Source organism: Crotalus tigris, unplaced genomic scaffold, assembly GCF_016545835.1.
Source record: "Crotalus tigris isolate CLP2741 ecotype Arizona unplaced genomic scaffold, ASM1654583v1 scf7180000017576.4783729, whole genome shotgun sequence".
Taxonomy (NCBI): Eukaryota; Metazoa; Chordata; class Lepidosauria; order Squamata; family Viperidae; genus Crotalus; species Crotalus tigris.
The window spans coordinates 1,927,682-1,950,173 of record NW_024096487.1 but is presented as its reverse complement, the minus strand read 5'-3'; the positions used below and the strand labels follow the sequence as shown (position 1 = coordinate 1,950,173).

General features: G+C 38.3%; 1 protein-coding gene across 1 annotated transcript in view; it reads left to right on the top strand.

The window, feature by feature from the left end:
* CREB3L1 (cAMP responsive element binding protein 3 like 1) overlaps positions 1-15,912 on the top strand; it is an 89,803-nt gene extending 73,891 nt beyond the window's left edge. The window contains exons 9-12 of the mRNA XM_039358525.1: positions 3,085-3,184; positions 5,705-5,825; positions 13,142-13,406; positions 14,325-15,912. Of these exons, the coding sequence (XP_039214459.1) occupies positions 3,085-3,184; positions 5,705-5,825; positions 13,142-13,406; positions 14,325-14,361 (523 nt within the window). The 3' untranslated portion in view covers positions 14,362-15,912. The remainder of the gene's footprint in view (positions 1-3,084; positions 3,185-5,704; positions 5,826-13,141; positions 13,407-14,324) is intronic.
* Positions 15,913-22,492: the final 6,580 nt, after the last annotated feature.

The following is a 22,492-nucleotide window of genomic DNA, read 5'->3' as shown; positions in this document are numbered from 1 at the left end:
AAGCGGTGAATGCTCCAACACTGGAAGTTTTTAAGAAGAGACTGGACAGCCATTTGTCCGAAATGGTGTAGGATTTCCTGCCTGAGCAGGGGGTTGGACTAGATGACCTCCAAGGTCCCTTCCAACTTTACTACTATTATTATAAAGAACTTGTGTTGCCACAAAAATAACAGTGTAGGGACCATCTAGTTGCCAGGAGTTGAGTCTGAATCAAGAGAGACCCCTTATAAATTTGTCATCTTTCTTAACCCAAGGGGGGGGGCATCTCTCACTGGTTACTGTTTTTGTCCTTCCGATCCATCTTACAAATCATAATGGCTGGAAAGGAGAAATCTATGTACTTTATCTTCCCTAGAATTGCTCTTTGCTTGCACAGGCACAGTGTCCTACATAACAACATCTCAGCCCAAGGAATTTGCTTGGACTAAGAGACACGCAGGGAACTCAGATATCTACTTCCTGTAAAAATGGGGGGAAATAGCAAGATTCCTCAGAATTGGCTTAGCCACCAATGAAAGGTAAAAATTAAGCCAAGTAATAGCTTATAAAATACAGAAAGACATCTACACAATTTCCCACTGACAATAGGTAACTGTGATATAATTTCATTTGGGAGTATAATACAATTTGGGAGTCCTCCTAGATTCACAACTCCTGCTTCGGAGGGAATATTGCAGAATTCTATTTTTTTGCATCAGTTGTATCTGTTTCTGGACTGGTAAGCTCTGTTCTCTGTCACTCAAAGCGTAGACATTCCCAGTTTGATATTGTAATGTATTCTGTGTGGGGGACCTGTGTGATGCTGAGCTTGTCAGCCTGGGTTCAAGACCTAGGCGCTATGCAATGAGGTGAGCTCCTGTTACTTGCCCCAACTCCTGCCCACCTAGCAATTCAAAAGTATGCAAATGTGAGTAGATAAACAGGTACCACTTTGGTGGCAAGGTAACAGGGTTTCGGGCGCCTCGGTGTATAGTCATACTGGCCACATGAAATGTCTTCAGACAATGCTGGCTCCCTTGGCTAAGAAAGGGAGATGACCACCACCCCCTCCAGTCGGACTACCGGACAGGGGAAATCTTTATCTTTACTTTTACCTTACATGATGCTGACCTTGGAGACCATCCAGAATCTACAGTTGGGCCAGAATGCAGTGGCACATCACCTTGTGATCTTGCATTGGCTTCCAGAAGGCTTCTGATGCAATTTAGGGTGCTGGTTATTCCATATAAAGTCCTACATGATACAGGAGTGGGTTATTTACAGGAACACCTTTACTCAAAGCTATCTACCCATCTCATACCTCAATTGCCCTCTCTTACACACACACACACACACACACCTCACTAACACTTGGTCCAATCCTGCAGGCCTTTAGAAAAGCTGTGAAACCTTGGCTTCTTCAAGTGTTTGAGTCAGGATGATGAGAGTTCCTATCTGAAAGAGTGCAATACATTTAAGTCTTTGATAACTGATTAATTGTTGTTAATAGCATTGTTGAATTTCTTTTGCTCATTGCACAGTGTTTGTGTCAATTTATAGTTTGAATTCAGTGGCAAATAAATGCTATCAGTAAATAAAAGTATGAATAATACAGGAACCTGTTTTTGCTTAATGTGCTATGGATACAATTTTAGATAAACTCTGACTTTTTTATCCAGAATCTGCCCCCTCAAATAATCTTGATTTGTGCTTGAGCTTTTCCACTCCATTTGTGCTTTCTGCCCTCATTCAGTGGCTCCAGTAAATGCTTTTCCCTTATGATCAACAGCAGGTTCTGGTCCTACTTTATAGTTAGATGCAGTATCCAAGGTCTCTGGAAGCTTGAAGCATATTCTGTTTTTCAAAGATTCTGTGCTTTTCAGTAGGTTTGATAACTTTGTTGATAGCTGATGACTGCCATCTACTGGACAAGTAATTACCTTCTCTGATTCTCCCACCAATTCTGGACTCTCCACTGCATTCAGAATCCCAAATCTATAGTGGGTTGGCAAGAGTTACATGCAAATGGGTGCCATGGGCAGGCAATAAAGAGCGTGGGTAGAGGTGCTATGGCAGGGGTGTCAAACTCAATTTCACTGAGGGCCGCATCAGCATTGCGGTTGCCCTGGAGGGGCAGCTGGGTGTGGCCAGAGTGGGTGCAGCCTACTGGATGGGCGTGAATGGAGTGGGTGTGGCCTAATGGGTGGGCGTGGCCAGTTCTACTTCATTCGCGTCAAGAGTGCCTATGGAAGCCTGGGCAGGAGTAGGATAGATCTGAGGGTCTCTGGCAGAAGGGGTGGGACTGGGGCAAGTGCCAAGGCATGGTCCACCGGGGCAAGTGCCAAGATGGCCACCACAAAATTGTACATTGGCTCCCGGCTGGCCTGGGCCAGGGCCAAGGCAGCGGTTGCTGTTCCCTCACTGTTTCCAGGATGGCTTCGCAGGCCACATGAAACCACTTCACGGGCCGCATCTGGCCCCCGGGCCTTGTGTTTGACATGTCTGTGCTATGGAGTACAGCATCCCCATGCTGTCCAGGGGCGCCTTGGGGAAAAAAAACCAGTGGAAGTGGGAGTGACTTGTGGGAGTGACTTGTAACCTCCTGCCAGCTTCTCCATTGAATTTGAAAATGGCAGGGAAGAGCCTAATTGGCAATCATGTGACCGCAGGATGCTGCAACTGTCATAATTGCAAGCTGGTTTCCAAGTGCCCGAATCATGGTCACATGATTGCAGGGACACTGCAATGCTGCAACTTTGTAAATTTGAACAGTTGCTAAATGAGTGGCTGTAACCCAGGGACTTCCTGTATTCAATAATAAATACATAATATATGGTTTTCAGCTATGGTTATTGTACTGTATAGGTTATTGTACTAATTGCTCATTTCAAGTATCTGGACTCAATAGTTTTTAATTATTGTAATACTTTGTTAGTTTCCCAAAGTCACTTTTCTGAGGTAGACAATCATATAAATCTATTAAAGAAAGAAATAATGTTATTTTCTTAGAGAAGGACATAAACATACTATTTTTAGAGTTCTTAATTTTTTAATGTGTTTTCTTCTGATGATGAAAAAGTTATTTTTTAAAAAATTAATTTCTAGGACTCTTCTGCAGCAGTTACAAAAGCTACAATCTCTGGTTGCAGGGAAGGTTTCCAGGCCATACAAAATGGCCTCTACACAGACAGGAACATGCCTGATGGTAAGGTCTACATAGTATCCTTTTTAAATTTTCTTTGTAGACATATCATTTTCCATTCACAGTGATCTTGACTTTGAAATTTTGCAAAATTAAGGACAGATTACCCACTTGCTGTTTGGCCCATTGCAGTAAAGCAGTGTTTCTCAACCTTGACAATTTTAAGGCATGTGGACTTCAGCTCCCAGAATTCCATAGCCAGCATTGCTGGCTGTGGAATTCTGGGAGTTGAAGTCCACATGCCTTAAAATTGTCAAGGTTGAGAAACACTGCAGTAAAGGATGCTCATCACTTCCTGAAGGCAGAAAAGGATGTTGTCTTCCCATTCCTGGTCCATTGCAAATGTACACCTCACCCATATTTCCAGCTTCAAATCAAAACAGCTCTTTTCTGACCTGGGAATTTGAAGCCCTTCAGAGTAGATAGTCTCTGAAAGTTTGTTCTATTCTAGTAACAACCTCCACTCTGATTGGCTGCAATATATAATATGTCCCCTCTCTCCCAGTAACTGGTTGGTGCCCAGGGTGGCCATTTCCTCCTAAGCTGTCAGATTCTGATCTCTGCTGGTTGACAATGATTGATTTTTATAATCCCGAGGTTATAAATCTTGGTATCTGAAGGGGGGAAAAATGGAAAGGGTTAGTGTCCAAGGGCATAATGTGGGAAAGGGATGGTGGTGACGGCTATAATAATAATAAAAATAAAGTTGGAAGGGACCTTGGAGGTCATCTAGTCCAATCCCCTGCTCAGTCAGGAAACCCTATACCAGGGATCTTCAAACCTGGCCCTTTTATGACTTGTAGACTTCAACTCCCAAAATTCCTCAGCCAGGCACACTGGCTGAGAAATTCTAGGAGTTGAAGTCCACAAGTCATAAAAGGGCCAAGTTTGAAGACCCCTGTGTTAATTCAACCTTAAAATAAAGATAAAATTAGTACTCATGGCGGTGCTACTTGTGTTTGGCTTGCCTTGAAAGGGTAACACCTGGCTGCAATTTGGACTAAGCATCAGCTCAGTCACATTGCCAAGGCTTAAGAAACAGCTGGGACATTACATAAGACAAGCAACATAGGCTGCAGTGTGAAATTGTCCTTAGTATTGTAAAGCCACTATTATAGTGTGAGAACAGTAAAGATGAATATTTTGAGCTTACTTGTTTAGATGGTAGTCTGATCAACCTGCTTCCCCTTCCTCTATTCCTCATTTTGATTAAAGTTTTGTTAGACATCAGGAGAATTTATATTTTTATTTTTGAATCCCCAAATGTAGCTTGCATTATGTTGAATCACAGCGTAAGAGTTAGATTGCAAACTTCATGGAATGAGTTATGTTTCTTCCTGTAACCATCAGCTAAATGTGTGGTTCATCCTCCCCGCTTCCCACTCCCAAACCAAGGAATTTTTCTAATGAATGCTAATGGGCTCTTACCTCTGATATAAAAATAGCAAAAGCTGACATCCATTTTATAGCTGTCAAAGGAAAATTCATTGTAAAAAAGACCTAATGGTACAATTTTTCTATCAGTTTTAAATGAAAGTTGAATAAGTTTAAAATATCATTTACATTTGTTCCATTCTGGCAAAAATAAAGGCAGCTTCAGATAAGCATTCTCTGTGCTACAGATTCAAAGTGACCAAATAAAAGATTATTGTTCAATGAATCGAACCAAAATCCCCCTCCCACTCTTTTTTTCCCCTTTCATTACAACTTTTAAAGTTTTCTCCTTTTTCTGGTGAGTTTTTCTGGGCCTGTAAATAACATCTTCCTGATAGGCAAAAATTCAGTAGATGAAACTTTTTTCATCTCTATATCACTTGCTGGTGAGAGAATATCCATTCTAGATGAGCAGAAAAAGAATATTGCTTCAGTAGGTCTTTAATATTATTCCTATTCTTATCTAAAGAAGTGTTTGTAGCGTGGACCAAATGATGCAATGTTCAGTTCCTACTTAGTGGCAGGCTCAATGTGGACTATTTCTGAACTCTGGCCTATAGCATGTAGCTTATAGGGCTGGATGGAAAATATACTGTATATGCTGACCAGGGGTTCTTGGAAGCCTGATAAGATTTTGAAAAGCCTATGAATGTATTTGCCACTAACTTAGAGTTGCTCTTTGAACAAGATGGGCAGCTTCTAAATGTGATATGTATGTATGCATATATGTATATATGTATAAATAAATAAAATTCCCCAGTGATAAATAGACTGGAATGATTACAAATTTAAATCTGTTTGTAGAATTCTTGTAAACACATATATCTAAATTTTTAAAATCTATTGATTTCCCTAAATATATTTCATTTATTAGACCTATAGCTCATCTTTCCCATAGGAAATAATCTGTAAGCCTTATGGCTCAATAGAGAAGTGAGACTGGGTTTTCCTTGTTATTATAGTCACTTCTCCATTACAAAGTTGTTCTGATGATTTCCAGCTCTTCTCTTTCTTACTATTCATCTCTCCAAATGTCCTTTCTATTCAGTCAGTGCACTGAATATTTCTACTGTGTGTTTTCCCCCATAGGTCCTGGTGCTGTGCTTTGTTCTGGTTTTGGGCTCCATGATGCCATGTCTCCCAGAATTCTCAACATCATCACAAACAGTAAAAGCAGCTCCGACGCCAGATATTTACACAACAAGTAAAAGTGAGTCAAATGTGGACATTTCCTTCATTACTAAAAGCTTCTTTAATCCTTCTTTTCCAGGGATAACCCCATCATGGTTCATTTTGTCCACAGAGATATATCATGGTATTGCAGGAACAGATAAAGTTTGGAAATTTGAGCTGTGGGCCTTCTGTTCTTCTAATTTCTTTTTTTTACATATGTTTTATTGATTTTTAACATAATCACCTTAATATTTGGTAAACAGCATGTTGTCTGGGTTAGTACGGTATTTAAAAAACAATCAATGACAATTAATTTCTATAATTCTATAGTCCATATTATGGCTTTGCTTGATTTTTTCTTCTTCCAATAATATTCTCTTTTGCCAACTTAAATTAATACAGTTCTTATTATTTGAATAAATGACAATTAAATATAAACATTTTGCTTATGTTTCTGCAAATAATAACCACATCAATATAAATTTTCTTTTCTAATTGATCATCTTGGTTGCCTCATCATAGATCCTGTTTACAAAGCTCTTATTTAAATTTGTTTTCCCCACAATATTCAGAGCATTCCCACTGGTTAAGATTTTCTCAAAATTAGTTACAGTTAAGTATTTAAGTCTTTTTTCTCATTCAAGTCATCCCAACACTTTTACATTTCTCATATCTTAAAAAAAAACAGAAAAAACATTTATTTTATATAAACCATCCCAACATTTTTATATTTATCATGTCAAAAAACAAAACACAAAAGAAAAAAGAAAGAAAAAATACTGTTATTTGAGGGGTTCATCCCTCTTAAACTGATCTTCATTTATATCCAAAATCTGTTTATTTCTTTAACCATATTCAAACAAATGTTTAATTTTTAAATATTATCTCTGGTAAATCCCATCATCTAGTTCAGTGGTTCTCAACGTTTTTAATGCCCAAACGGTCATAAGTCGAGGACTACTCAACTGGTTGTAAGTTGAGGACTATTCAACTGGTGCAGCACCGTTTGCAGAATGGGACTTTTGGCAGGCTCAGCAGGGCAGAGACAGCCTGAACAATTCCTATTGGCTTTTGAAAGCCAATAGAATTAGACTCTATTCAAGAGAGTCTATTCTATTGGCTTTCAAAAGCCAATAGAATAAAAGGGAGTAGCACAGCTAAGGAAAAGGGGGAAAAAATGGCGGACTGCGTTGTTTGGCGACCCCCGTGAAATGGTTGTTCGACCCCAAATGGGGTCCCGACCCACAGATTAAGAACCACTGATCTAGTTTCTTAATTCTCACTTTAGCACTTTTTTTGCCAAATATCTTTCCTGATCAATATGTTTCACTGAATCAAAGAATAATCTTGAGAATGTTGCAAATACAAAAGGCAAAACAGGTAAGAGATTTTTATAGGAAGGTTTCACCCCTTCGTATTCATTGAGAATCTTTTTCCTTTATTTATTTATTTTATTTATCATTTTTGTCTCTCAAGTTCTCATAGTTCTCCTGACAGAATCCATTTTGTCAAATCTTTTTTCTTGGCCTCGAACTTATTTTGTAATTTAGAATGTAAGTTATCTTTTCCATGTAATCTTAGAGTGTAAGTTACCTTTTCCATTTCCAGTACTTCCTGTAATTTTTTTCCTTATGGGTTAAGTCATACTTCCTTCTATTGTTAAATTCCATCTTAAAATTTCTCTCCTCTGTCTCGTATTCAATTGTCTGTTTTTTCTGCTCACTTTCTATTTTTATTTTCTGAGAATTTTTGTGTTTTAAAGTTAAATTAGAGATGTGTTCATTTATATTTTCAAAGTTATTTTTAATTTCCTCGTGGTTTGAGATCATTGTTGTTTGAATTAGTTGCAATATAGTATAGATCTCCTTCTGGAAAGTATTTGTTTTTTCTTGGTACATTCTTTCTGCAGATCTCCAGTTTTCCAGGATAGTCAAAAGTCAGGGTTTTCCTTTCTCTGCAGATACCTTTAGAATCACAGTTGAGTTAGTATTTGTAATCCAGAAAGTTCAAGTTTTTTTAGAGTTTATGATTCTCACTTTGTAGATAGCCCAAAATGTTTTTTTTTCCTTCCTTTCTTTCTTTCTTTCTTTCTTTCTTTCTTTCTTTCTTTCTTTCTTTCTTTCTTTCTTTCTTTCTTTCTTTCTTTCTTTCTTTCTTTCTTTCTTTCTTTCTTTCTTTCTTTCTTTCTGTCATAGCTTTTCTCTGTTATTAAGACATTGAAGGTCACCAGAAACTAGTTATCTTTTCCTGGGCTTTGCCAATGCCTGTAATAGAGCAACTGCTGTTGTATATTTTCATCCACCACTAGATGTCAGCATCAGTTCATTTTTTTTCATTTTTCAGTAATAGATAATTGTTTACTTCTATTTTCATGATTTAAAAGGAAAATCTTAACAGATTCCACCAATTTCAAACTTATCCAGATTTAGGGGCAGAATGGTCTGCTCTCCTTCCCCAACATGATTTTTGGATTTCCAGAGGCTGCCTGGTGCCCTGCCTCCCCCACAGGTCATGTGAGAGCTGGGGAAGTGGTGCATTGTGGACCTGTTCCTGCACTAGGCCTGTCAGAGCCTCCCCCATTCCAAGGTTTTGTGCAGTAGTGAGCAGCCGAGGGATCATGAGGCTCCGCACCCTATAGCCAATTTCTGCCTGCTAGGGAACCCTAAATAGGCCTGAAGTTGCCCCATAGAGGCAACAAAGAAGGAAGGAAGTCCTGCCGATTGTGGAGAGATGGCGGTTGATCTGATCGGTTTGGGAAAAGCTCTCCAGAAACTGGCAGGAGAAAGGCTAGCTAACATCAGCGTCTAGCCAAAGCTACAAGCAGCCGAAGCCCAAAAGCACTACTTTAAGCTGACTGTAAACAATGTGTTTGGAACTGGATAAGAACAGTGAGTTTCTCTCTTCTACTTGAAAATTGATTTCCTGGAGAGAAAAAAAAAGGAAAAAGCCTCCGAAAGTGAGAAGGAATGGGATCTTTACCCTACCCTCCTACAGACAGAAGCGGCGAATTAAACTGTTCAGTGAGAATAGAAATATACTAAAATGAAATGATGATAAGACTTAATTTGGATAAGTTTGCTCTTCTAATTTCGAAGGACATTTGGCCCAACAATATTGTTAAGAGTGTAGAGCCTTTTTTTTTTTTTTTTTGCTTCTTATTAATTTGTTTAAGGATACAAACGGGAGGGAAAGCCTTTGTAAGGCAAAACACTCCCATTTCAACCCTAAAAAAATCTATAACTTGAATAATCACCTGAAATAGTTGGGGAGGGCAATTTAGAGACAGTGTTGAAGAGGGCAAGAATAAGAGCAGTTTGCTCCCACCCCCAGATCTCCTGCTCTCATTCCTGACCTTTAACGTTTTACAGAAAAACATCAACATCGGCCATTCCATCCATTCCAATACTTTGGGTGGTTTGGAGTGTTTAGGAGTGGGAATTAGATATGGAACTCTTAGAGCTTCCCATTCCTATTCCCAGCCTTATTTAACTTACACACATGAATTGCAGCCCTCAAAGTGGACCGTTGTGCTCCAAATTTCCGCAGTGTGATTTCAGGGGACAATGGAAAAATGTAAATCCTGAGCCACCTCTGGCCAATGGACTGTAATTTGCCCAGTACTGAGATAATTAGATTTTGGGGTAATTTATCCTAAGAAGTTTTGGTTCCATAGTCATTAATCCATGTCCAGAGTGTGTGATAAAGTTCCAATTTTTCATTTCTTTTTCTCAAGCATTAACTTATCTTGTTTTGTTTATTATTAAATTCATATCTACTTTTCTACTTACTATTAGTTAGTAGTGCTTGAAGTGATTCCACCAATTAATCAAAATGCAGAATACTAAAATCAGTAGAGTTAAAATTAGCATCATTAAAAGAGGTTAACAATTAAAATGAATCGTTAAATGATGTATTCTTACCATTTTTCTAAATAATGGGAGTATGAAAGGGAGAACTTTCTGTGGCCTGAAAGTCACACAAGAGAAGGCCCCCTCCAACATAATTGACAGCTAAATTCTGGCAACTAGGATATCTTCAGAAGGGCTTCTTCTGGGGATGTAAGCAACTCAGTAGGTTTGTAGATGGAGATGATATGCACAGATACCATCTTAAGCTCTTTAGAATTTTAAAGATCAACACAAGGGATTCAAATTGTGTCTGACGGGCAACTGACATCTTGTACAGATTTTCCAGTATAGACACCTACGACCTCTATAACCTATGCCAAATAGTAGCCACATTTTGCCTCAGTTGTGATTTCTATTCAAGGTAGCCACACACTGAGCATATTGCAGAACAGCCTTCGCACACAGTTTATTGATATTCATTCCTCCAATTTTAATTTTTTAAATTTTCTTCCAATTTAGTTACCCTCCATATACAGTACGTCTGGCATATAGTCTGAATAAATAAGTAAGACACAGCCTTGTCTAACTTTGTCAACCCAGACCTAGTCTGTTTGGCCTTATGGGGAAGGGTGCAGGTTTTGCATAAGATCACAAGATGTGTTGGGATTCACATTCTCCAAAGCACATTCCAGATCTTAACATAGTTGACACTGTTGAAGGCCTTTCTACATACAATGAAGCATATATTAATTTCTTCTTAATGTTTTTTTGTCTCAGTTATTCAATCTGCATCAGCAATAATACCTTTTGCTCCCTGGCTTCTTCTAAGGCAGCGGTTCTCAACCTATGGGTCGCGACCCCATTTGGGGTCGATCGACCATTTCTCGGGGGTCGCCAAACAAGGCGATCCGCCATTTTTCCCCCTCAGGGGGCGGCACCGCGCATGCGCGGCACGCATGGGGGCGCCGCCGCGCATGCGCGGCATGTTTGTGTGACAGGGGTCGCCGTCACACAAACGTTGAGAACCACTGTTCTAAGGCCAGCTTGAATTTCTGGCAATTCCATTTCCGTGTACAATTCTTATCCGCACTGAATGATCTTAAGCATTATTTTGCTAGCATGTGAAATTAAAGATATTTATGATTGTTTTCACACTCTATGAAGCCTCCTTTCTTTGTATTGGTCCTTAGACATCTGCTAGCCACTGGTTTGTATTCCAGATTTGCTGGCACAGTTTGGTTAGAACTAAGGACCTTCCTGAGATAATTGTCTTTCTTGACTTTGGCTTGTTTTCTTGGCATTTCCTCTGTTCTAACAATCAATTTGCTTTCCTACATTTTTTGGGGCTGCAGCAGTTTCTTTTTCATCCTCAACAATTACATTGATCTAATTCCACAGTTTCTCTGGTTCCCTATCATTGAGTTTCAGGATTTCAAAGCAATTCCTGATGTTTTCCTTAAAAGGTTGTTGGCATGGACACTGGTTGACTTGCTTCTTCTAGTTTAGTTTTACTTACTTTACTTTTACTTACTTTACTTTACTTTTGACATGGAACTCGAACATGAGCAGTTTGTGATCTCTTCCGCAGTCAGCCCCTGGCCACGTATCTGCTGTTATAACCAAACTCTTCCACCTCCTTGTACATTGATTTTTATGTATTCTGTCCGGTGATTTCCATGTATATCCATATATGTCCTGTTACTGGATTGACAGAAATTGGAAAATCTTGCTTCATTTAATTTTCTGTGACCATACAATCCAATTAAACTTTCTTCCTTAATATTTCCAGTTTTGGTATTCTAGTTTCTAACCATAAGCAGCACATGTTCTGTCAATTTCAGATTGGACTTTATCATAAAATGTATCAATCCGAGGCAGAGGCATGCTATGTCCAGAGCTCATTGTCCTTGATCAGCAAATTCCATATTTGTGTGGTATAATAAAATAAAATATTAAGAGCCGAGGTGGCGCAGCAGTTAGAGTGCAGTACTGCAGGCCACTTTAGCTGACTGTGTTCAGCAGGTCAGCAGTTCAAATCTCACCGGCTCAAGGTTGACTCAGCCTTCCATCCTTCCGGGGTAGGTAAAATGAGGACCCAGATTGTTGGGGGCAATGTAATATATATATACATTGCTTACTGGTGTACACCGCTTAGAGAGTGCTTGCACTTAAAGCGGTATATAAGTCTCATAAATAAATAATAAATAAATAAATAAACATCTTCAAACTTTAACTTTCTTCCAAGAATCTGGCTCACCCTAATACTAATGATTAACCAAAATGAGCTAACAATGTACATGATCATTTCATTTATACATATATACCCTATAAAAACTCATGTTTAAGTAAAGGCAATGGTGGGATTCAAATATGTGAACTACCGGTTCTCTGTAAGGATGCCACTTGGGGAAGTCCATTTTGGGTCTGGGCAACAAAAAATTAGCTACCGGTTCTGCCAAAGTGGTACGAACCAGCTGAATTCCACCACTAAATAAAGGTAAATAAAACCCCTCGTTCTAATCTTATATACCAATCTCAGAAATGGAAGCAGCAGGGCCAGCCCTGTCTGTCTTATGCACTGTTGTTAAAGCTGATTGTATTGCTGAGCTAAATAAATAGCTCTTCCATCGTATAGGCATAACTTTTATCAGATGCTAGAATCTCTGATGTTGGTATAGATATTCTCCATACAGTACCAAGCAAATAGCCTTGTCTATACAGTACTGCAAATTATGACTATAATCTGAAAACATGGATGTTGTTTGCATAGGTATTATATAATGTAAAACCTGCAATTAATACATATATATTTTCACTGTACACTGGCACCACTTCTACTGGCATTGAGTCCGTCAGTTGTCTGAAAACTGTATTAAATCATCTGTATTTTTTAAAAAACAATTATAAAGCATTTTATTATAAACCAGTGTGGTGGCCCTAGTGGTGAAGATACTCACCTCCCACTCGGAAGTTGAGAGTTCAATGCTAGGTAGTGGCAGATGTTTCTCTGTCAGGGTGTAAAGAGAAAATATCTTCTGTGAACTCCATGTAGGCATCAGGAAGGAGAGCCGGTCAGTAAATGCTCAGTTGCATTTTGTCACCCCAACTCTATCCTGAATTAAGGGATGAAAGGGTTGTAAAAAAAAAAAAAAGCAAAAGCAAAAACATTTTATTACAAATTGTACTATCAGTTATGTCTTTTGAAGACTAACAGTCAGAATTAAACTCTACACCTGAATAAGGGGTTTGAGGAAGAGACTTGCTTTTTGCGGCTTGCTTTTTGAAGCCAAATGATGAGACCTCATAGAATAGCCTTATGTTAATATAGTAGAAAATGGGAATAAGTCAAACTGTAATTAGATTTTAGGCAATTATTTGGCAGCTTGACTGTTATATAGTTTCATGACAGGCAGAAATTACAAGCGTGACATTTATTGGTATAAGGACATAGCAAATAAATGGGCAACATGTTTTTGCTGCTTAATGAAGCTCTTCCTTTCTGCAGTCCAGTCACGGAGCCTGCTGTTCTATGATGAGCACAGGGGCTCCTTAGAGGAGACCTACAGCTCCTTCATTTCTGTGGAGCATCCTGAAGAGTGGGAAGCTGAAAAAAATGGGGAGGAAGAGAAGCAGCCACAAGCAGACGTGCACAATACCCTGGCTGTGGCTCATGAAGCAGTCAAGTATCTGAACAAAACCCATCTTACAGGTCCAAATCAGAATCAGACCAGCTCAGCTCTTACTCATTCCAAGGAAGGTTTCCATGAGAGGTAAGCAAAATTGGGATTGTTTGTATCAAGACTTTCATTCCTATCTAGGCCTCAAATACATTTGTCTCATTTTTAACCAATTCCTATACCTAGGCATGTGTGATTGCAGTGATTGCAAACCCCAGCAGCTAATCATGCTTGTTTTTATCAAAACCTTCATTGCTTATTTCTGCCAATCAGTCTACTATTAAAGATAAAGAACTAGCTGGACTTTCTCATTCTCAGTTTCCAGCAGGGTAGCACTATTGATCTGCTGCAGCGGACACAATTAAGGCGTGGTACTTTGAGTACTTTGAGTACATAGGCAAGCTCTGTACCACAAAATCTCAAACTAGAATAAATGATTTTTCGTTCTTTTTCTACAACTGTAAATTATCTGATTTTCCCCAAAATCTCAGGCAAGGAAGTTCTATGGACTATGGAAACCTCAATTAACAGAGAGCAATTTTCAACGTCTACCAAAATTATGTTAAAAATCAGAATAGACACATGTTGAATGATTTAAATATATTTCAGATTGATTAGATTGGCCTTCTCCAAAGAATCTCCGGAATTACTAGCCAACTCTGGCCTCTATTATTCCTGCCACCTGCTAATTATCCCTTTTTTTTAACCATTGCCAGGAATTGAGCTAGGGGCTCTTTGCAGACACATATGTTCAGTTATAGCACTGAAAAACAACCTTTGCTATTCAATTTGTGACAGACTGTAGCAGGTATTATATCTGACACTACATGTGAGACTAGGACAATGGAAAATAAGAAAGAGATCAAGATATTCTGAAGAACTGAAAGAATCTGCCAAAGAATCCAACCAAGTGCTGAGGGAAGATCCACTCAAAGGTCTTTGACTGATATGAAGAGGGAATTAGAGTTGACAAAATAAATAGCTAATGTTTTGGTTTTATGTTTTTTGCAGAGATGGACCCTCCAGTGACACAGCTGAATATTTGTAGCAGCTGCAAATTCTCCGGGCCTCTTCCATCTGGCTGCAGGATCCTTTTCTAGTGATATGACTGGCATTGCAATCCTTTGTGTGCTTACTTAGAAGTAAGCATCATTCTTAATTCTAAGTAAGCATGACTAGGATTGCAAGATTTGGGGGGGGGGTTGCGTTACAGGTCTAAACTAACAGACTCATAAATACAACCTGGTGGGAATTATTTCTGAGTAAAATGAACAGGCTTGCACTGTGGAAGGAGATGCTCTTGAGTTTAACCTCTTATTCACTCCTACTTTAGCCCTGGTATCAATACTGATCTTTCTGTCAGGTTTCACAACATTTTCCATAATCAGGGATAGCATCTCAACCCTCTAATGTATTCCCACTTGGGATTCCCACAGCCACTGGTTATGCTTTTCCCTGGACTGAAGTCTACCACACATTCATTCATCATTCCCAAATCATTTTTGTTTCTATGTCAGCAAAAACATTCCTGTTCAGCTACTGATTAGTTCAGTTTTTTACTGTATGCTTTACAATTAAATATCCAAATAAGAGGATATTTCAAAAAGATACTTTTTGCTGATCAAATATGACATTACCACCTGACCATGTCACATTTATGTCCAAATAAGAAAAAAATAGTCTTCTAAAAAGTGTTTCTCGTGAATAGAAATCATAATCAATAAAATCAGTCTTTTTATCTGATGATTGGAACCACAGTCTGAAGATTTACTTCTGAATAAGGAGCTTTTCAAAAATGCAATGCGATCTTTGATATTTGTTAAGTGTTTTTTTTTAAAATTTTGGCTTTTCTTTCAAATAGTCTAATAGTAGCCCATTTTAATGGGTTCCTTCTTTATCTTACACTGTTCCCTTTAAAGATGAGATTGCCATCTATACCAGTCTCTATATCGACTAAGAAATTTTGTTTGACCATGTCTAAAAATGTTCCTCCTCAACCAAAGATAGTGGGCGTCTCAGTGTCTCCCACTCCCCACAGTATACATGTATATGCATTTGGGACAGATAGATGAGCATGGTTCAACAATGATTTCCATTTCAATAGTCTACATACAGAAATTTTCCCCAGCAATTCTTCATTAAAGTCCACTAGGACAAACACTACAACTTTCTAGGTATCCACTTCTTCAAAAATCTGAAACCAGCATAAAGAACCACTTCTCAACAAGTGTGTGTATCTTTGACATCCTTGTCATTAGTCATAACTTCTGAGAATTGTCCACATGTGCCTCAAATTCATATTGTTGTACAGAGACCAAAAGCAGAAATTGTTTGTACATAATGAATTTATTTTGTATTATTGCCAACTCTTAAGATAATGTATTTTGGAGATCCTTAAGTCCTATTTTCTGTATTGTATTTTATTAAGAGTTATTGCGGGCTTTGCATCTGTGGATTTCCTCTCTTTGCAACGTACTGTTTCCATTCAGTCTAGCAACTGATGTTTGCCCTATTTGTTTCTAATATATCACTCTTTCCTTCTTCTCTTGGCTCTGCAATCGCTTTCAAGCAGCAAAATTAAAAAAAAGATGCAGCATCAGCTCTGTTGTTCAGATTGTTCATTATTTAACTGAGAGTTTATTAGTTTAGTAAATGTTTGTGTAGCCCCACTATCTATCTCTGAATGGTGACAGCTATGCCTTCCCATCATGAGCAGAGGTCTTCTACCAGAGCTGAAAGGGCTTCTCTGGGGGCTTGTGCAGAATTTGCATTACTGAGAAATTATGATAGCAGCTCCTCACTTCAATCTGTCTTTCCAATCCTGCAGCCACAGCCTGGTAATAATAAGATATAATATTATATATAATGGATGGAAGAAGTCATATTGCAGGAGACTTAATTTCACTCTTATGTGCAAAGGATATTTGCTTTCTAAAACAAATGAAAATATGTTTTCTAGTCCCTGGAAAAGCAACAACAACAGAAAACGTTTTGGCACTAGCTCTGCTTTGCAATGGAAGAAGGCAAAATCTTGTTTTGACTCTGTTTTGTTCTTTTGGGGACTATACAACACTCCACAATTCAACTCTGAGCTACAGATATTTTCTTTTATTGGAACTAATAAGGTGTATAAACCTCAGAGTAGCTTGCTTTTTAAAAAAAAACACGTCTTTTTTTATGTCTAGAAAAAGTCACAAGAGGTAAAGGGGTCGTCAACAGGTACTGCCTCTGGGAACTGCTCTATCAACGCCCATAGATAATTCCAGCAATTCCAACTAATACTGGCTTCCCGTTGGTGATAGCAGCATGACCTGGGAGGAAGAAGTGGGCGTATAACTAATAACAGATGATCTCTCAAGAAATCAAATGTGTCTAAGAGCTCTAAAAAGTTCAGTGTGGAAAAGTAGACTAGAAACTCTTTTGAGCTGTTCTCTGAAGTTACAACACCACAGCAATCTTAGGAATATTAAATTAAGACGCTCAGCCTGCAAATAAAGACTCGCAGATCCTGCTTCAAAATATTCAAATAATCTTTCAGCACTAAACACCCACTAATCTAAAAATATCACAGCCTCGAGGATGCTGCCAGCTTTTTCCATCATAAAATGTGAGCAAATCCTTGCAATCAGAGTACATATGAAGATTGTTTTCACAAGTTGCATGATAACCTGGTGTTCATATTTTTAGTTTCCTGCATTACAAGCTCAAATGAAAAAGGAAGCTTTGGTAATGATAATGAATACTCATTTTTTTTAAAATGTCACTCTTCCTCTTTATAAATTTTAACATGAACAACGTTCACAGAACTGCACACAGTCATACATGTCAGAGCCCTTTGTCTGCGGGGATATGAAAACACATAGGATTAAGAACCACAATTAATTTTCATTTGAAAACCCACTGAATTCCAGATCTAATCCAAGATGCTGGGCTACATTAGCCCTCAGTCTGGTCCAGCAGAAATATTTTGAATTTTGCTCTCTTAAAATAGAAAATGTTCTTCACATCTCAAAAAGCAAGTGTAAACTGGGGAGAGAACTTAGCATGCTGGCTTCAGCAGTACAGTATTCCCATGGACAATGTAACTTTTTCTTATGTCTTTAGATCAACTTTGCTCATGCCATGGAAACTGGGGACACTTTCATTTTTGAAACAGTATACTTCCATATATGGAATGGAATGGAATAGAATAGAATAGAATAGAATAGAATAGAATAGAATAGAATAGAATAGAATAGAATAGAATATGGAAGGCACCAGGGAGTCCAACCCCCTGCTCGAGCAGTAGATCCTATAACATTTCAGACTCTTTTTGAAAGCCTTCAGTGATGGAGCATCCACAACTTCTAAAGGCAAGTTATTCCATTGGTTAATTGCTCTCACCGTTAGGAAATTTCTCCTTAGTTCTAGATTGCTTCTCTCTGTGGTTAGTTTCCTTTGGGTGCTTTGGAAAGTAGTTTGACCTGCTCATCTTTGTAGGAGCCCCTCAAATATTGGAGCAATACTATTATGTCCCTCCTAGGCCTTCTTTTCATTAGACTAGACATACCAATAGACTAGACCAGTGGTTCTCAACCTGTGGGTCGGGACCCCATTTGGGGTCGAACGACCATTTCACGGGGGTCGCCAAACAACGCAGTCCGCCATTTTTTCCCCCTTTTCCTTAGCTGTGCTACTCTCTTTTATTCTATTGGCTTTTGAAAGCCAATAGAATAGACTCTCTTGAACAGAGTCTAATTCTATTGGCTTTCAAAAGCCAATAGGAATTGTCCAGGCTGTCTCTGCCCTGCTGAGCCCGCCAAAAGTCCCATTCTGCAAACAGTACTGCACCAGTTGAGTAGTCCTCGACTTAAGACTGGTTGAGTAGTCCTCGACTTACGACCGGTTGGGGGTCGCGGCATTAAAAAGGTTGAGAACCACTGGACTAGACATACCCAACTGCTTTTCATACATTTTAGCTTCCAGCCCCCTAATCATTTTGATAAGAGCTGTTCTGCATTTTTAATTTGGCTTCATAAATGTTTGATTACCATGAGCTTTCATCTAACTAGCAGAAGAGTTACTACAATAGGTATAAATCAGGAGGCACTACAGCACTTAAATACTGTTAAGGACGATTTGTCCTTCTGATGAGCCCCTTTTCTCTATTAGCTCTGTACCATTGAGACCTCTGCAGGTACAATCTTTGTGGGATATTTCATTCATAGTTTACCTTGCAGAAAACAGGGCGTACTGACCATATGTGCTGGTATGTTGCCAAAGGGACATAAGTTAATTCATATTTCAATGCAATATATACAGTTTTGGGGAATGTTTTTGTCAAAAACAAAGAATTGATAAAGGTCACTGTACTTTAATGTGAAGTCTCATTGCTCGATTTACTAAATATATATATATATATATATATATATATATATATATATATATATATATATATAGTATGATTTATAGTATCAATCTATAATATGATTTATCAGATGAACCAAATCACTGTATCAACAGGTTAATATATCCCTTATAAACCCATACTAACACAGGTTATGGTCACAACTGCTAGGCAATAGATAGATTTGCAGTGAAATCAATCCTTATTGTTGTAAACCAGTGGTTCTCAACCTTTCTAATGCCGTGACCCCATAATACAGTTCCCCATGTTGTGGTGACCCCCAAGTGGATGTGGCCACCAATAAGAGGGAGTACGACAGCTAGGGAAAAGGGAAAAAAATGGCGGACTGCGTGGTTTGGCGACCCCTGTGAAATGGTCATTCGACCCCAAATGGGGTCCCAACCCACAGGTTGAGAACCACTGTTGTAAACAAATTTATATTTTAGTATACTGGATGAACAGGAATGTGCTTCAACAAACCATGGTTTAGTGTAAACTGTAAACTCCACCAATGGTATTCCAAAATTAAACATAGGCTTTCATATTTAGAATAGAATAGGGTAGGGTAGGGTAGAGTAGAGTAGAGTAGAGTAGAGTAGAGTAGAGTAGAGCAGAGCAGAGCAGACTAGACTAGACTAGACTAGACTAGACTAGACTAGAATAGAATAGAATAGAATAGAATAGAATAGAATAGAATAGAATAGAATAGAATAGAATAGAATAGAATAGAATAGAATAGAATGGACCTTATAAGTCATCTAGTCTCCCCCCACCCAGGCAGGAGTCCCTATACCATTTCTACACCAGTCCAGTCTCTTCTTGAAATCTTCCAGTAATGAAGCTCCCACAACTTCTGAAGGTAATCTATTCAATTTACAACTGTTGTTATGGTACTTGTAGTTTTAAAGTATAATTGTCCTCCATTTGTTATTTAGTTGCATCTTATTTGTTTAGCTAAGTTGCTTGCTAGAAATTTATTTTATATCCCTTTATTATTTTTATAAATAACTCAAGGCAGTGAACATATATAATACTCCTCCTTTTCATTGTCCCCATAACAACAATCCTATGAGGTGATTTGGGTTGAGAGAGAGTGAATGGCCCAAGATCACCCAGCTGGCTTTCATGGCTAAGGCAGTATTAGAACTTACGGTCTTCCAGTTTCTAGCCTGATACCTTAACCACTCTCATATTAATTTAAATTTACATTGGTTAAAGTCTCCTGTAACTCAGGTAATATAGAGAGAAATGTCAACCCTAGGCCATATTACAATTCCCTTATTACCTGCACCCAAATGTGAGATCCAAACAGTTCTCATTCCTAGAATTCACATCCAAATGCTCCAATTCACTATTCAAGTGCTATTTTTTTTTAAAAAAAATACCTCATCCAGTTTTTTTTGTTTGAGCCATTACAGTTTCCATGTGCTGCTGCACATACAGTGTCTGTGGTTGAATGATGTGTCTACAATAACTGATTTAATGAGCTCAATTCTTCAAGCTTATGTGACACACTGAACATTATTTACATAAGCTGTATTTTCACAATGCAAATTGTGATTGGCCAATTTATGACACGCAAACCCAGACAATGAGTTTTGGAGATGCAATATTCTTACATTTATTTATGGGTGCTGCTACGGGAAAGTTCCACAATAGGTAAAGTTGGATTGTTTCTACAGACATCTCCAAATTTACTAGAGGAAGAATAAAAGCTGTTTGTGGATCAGGTTGATTTATGAAATTCACCAGAAAACAAACAAAGCTTAATACTAGGAACATGTTGTATCCAGGTTGAAAGGACTACACTTACTGCCAATTGTTTATTGAACGTAATTTATGGCTTTAAACTGGAGCATGTGAAAGGACCTTATGTCAGAATAGCTAAAGAACCATCTGTTTTAGCATGAACCTTATATGGGAGTTTAAGTGTTTATATGTTACTTTATTGTTCATCCCCACGAGTATTCTGAGGATAAAAAGATGAAAAATAGATCACATATTTTTTTTAAAAAAAAAGGATCAAGGATTAAATAGCAGGAAGGGGACCTAAATCTTAGCTGAACTGTTTTTGGGTTTTCAACCTCCACCTAATATACTAGAGAAGAACAAAATTAGCTTACACCTGATTCACAAATCAAAAACTGGCTAAGAAAAGTCATAGCAGCCTAGCATCAGCTGCTGTCCATAAATACATGACCATTGATCATTATGTTTCTAGCCCCACCTACAAGATATGAAGTACATGCCTCATACTTCCAATATTTAATGTGGTAAAAAGAAAAGCCATCCTATTTTGCGGATATGGTTTCTTGTGAAGAAACCACGGGGCAAACCTTAACTGCCTTTTGGGGGAACAATTTTCAGCAGTCATGTGAGTTTAAGTACCATTTGGAAGATCTTTTTGCCAGCTTCTCATTCAAAACCAAACTCCCACACCTGTGAATGATCTGGTGGTTATTTCCCCAATTAGGATTTCAACTGTCACGAGGGCAGGACTCAAAGGTTGTCCCGTGACTGCCCTGTCAGCTGGGAGTTTTACATTCTGAGCAGGGCTTCTCATCCTGTCAAAGATTTGTGTTTACATTGTCTTATGGGAGCAGATAGAAGGCCAGTTTTATTTCACTTCCCTCTCAACACTTAACTTCTTTGCTCACAAGGGGATGTCACGACACCACTTTGTCTTCCTCGTTCCTGAGAAATATAAAGGTTACAGGATGAAAATACACAATAATCATACTTTTTTTGCTGCTGCTCCTCCTCCTACTCCAGCTAGGTTCCTGCAGAGGAATTACCAACTGACTGAAAAAAATTTGGCTCCAGTATCTTTTGCAGCAGTTTAATTTTCAGGGATCAGCACAGATAAATTTTCACATCCTACTGTAGAAAGAAATTATATTGCTCTTAAAGACAAAGAAGCAGGCCAGGTGATTTTCTTTTGATCAGTTGGCAATTTTTTAAAATTTTTTAGTAATGAACATCATATAGCTGCAGTAATTTTCTGTGTGCTTACTTAGCTCCACAATAACTCTGCTTGTCGCCTTCACTTTGCACTGTTCTTTTGTTGCATTAAGACATTTTTATTCTTAGCTTCCTAAGTTTTTTGGAAAGGTGCTTGACAATCCTGTTCCGTCTGATTTCTTATATGCTGCAGAATGCTGAAAGCTGGAAACAGATAATCATATCCCTTACCTCCCAGCTCTTAGGTGTTGAATACAGTTCAAGTGTTATTGCCCATGGTGGGCACAAACAACCCACTTTGCCTCTGATGAATTCATTGTGCAATTTAGCTTCCATTTCAAAACTTAGCAAAAGATTGATTGTGTTTGACCTTAAAGGTGGGTGGGAGAACTAAGATTATTTGGCACCACCATTCTACCTCATTGAACTTTCTTAAATGTGTGTTTAATGTTTGAGGGGGCATGCTTGGAACAGGTGTACATATTTAAAGTTTTGGAATAGTACAATAAATAAAACAGGGAACAAAGAAGAAAAGGGTGTATATTGGTGCCCAACCAGCAGAATGAAGGATAGATTAGAAGAAAGAGAGGTGCTTAAAGGATGAATTAGCCCCTTTTGATGTTTCTGTTAGCTGTTGAACATTTTGGCCAGAGCCAGGCTACATAATTTGGGATATCACTGGGTTCCTGGCACCCAGCAAACTCCCCACCCCAATTCATGTATTTTATTCTTCTAACTTTAAAAAAAAAACAAATGGGAAACCAAATAAGTAAATTTTCCACTCTTCAAGCAATTGCTTTCCTTAACTTTTAACTCAGAATACCTTTATAAC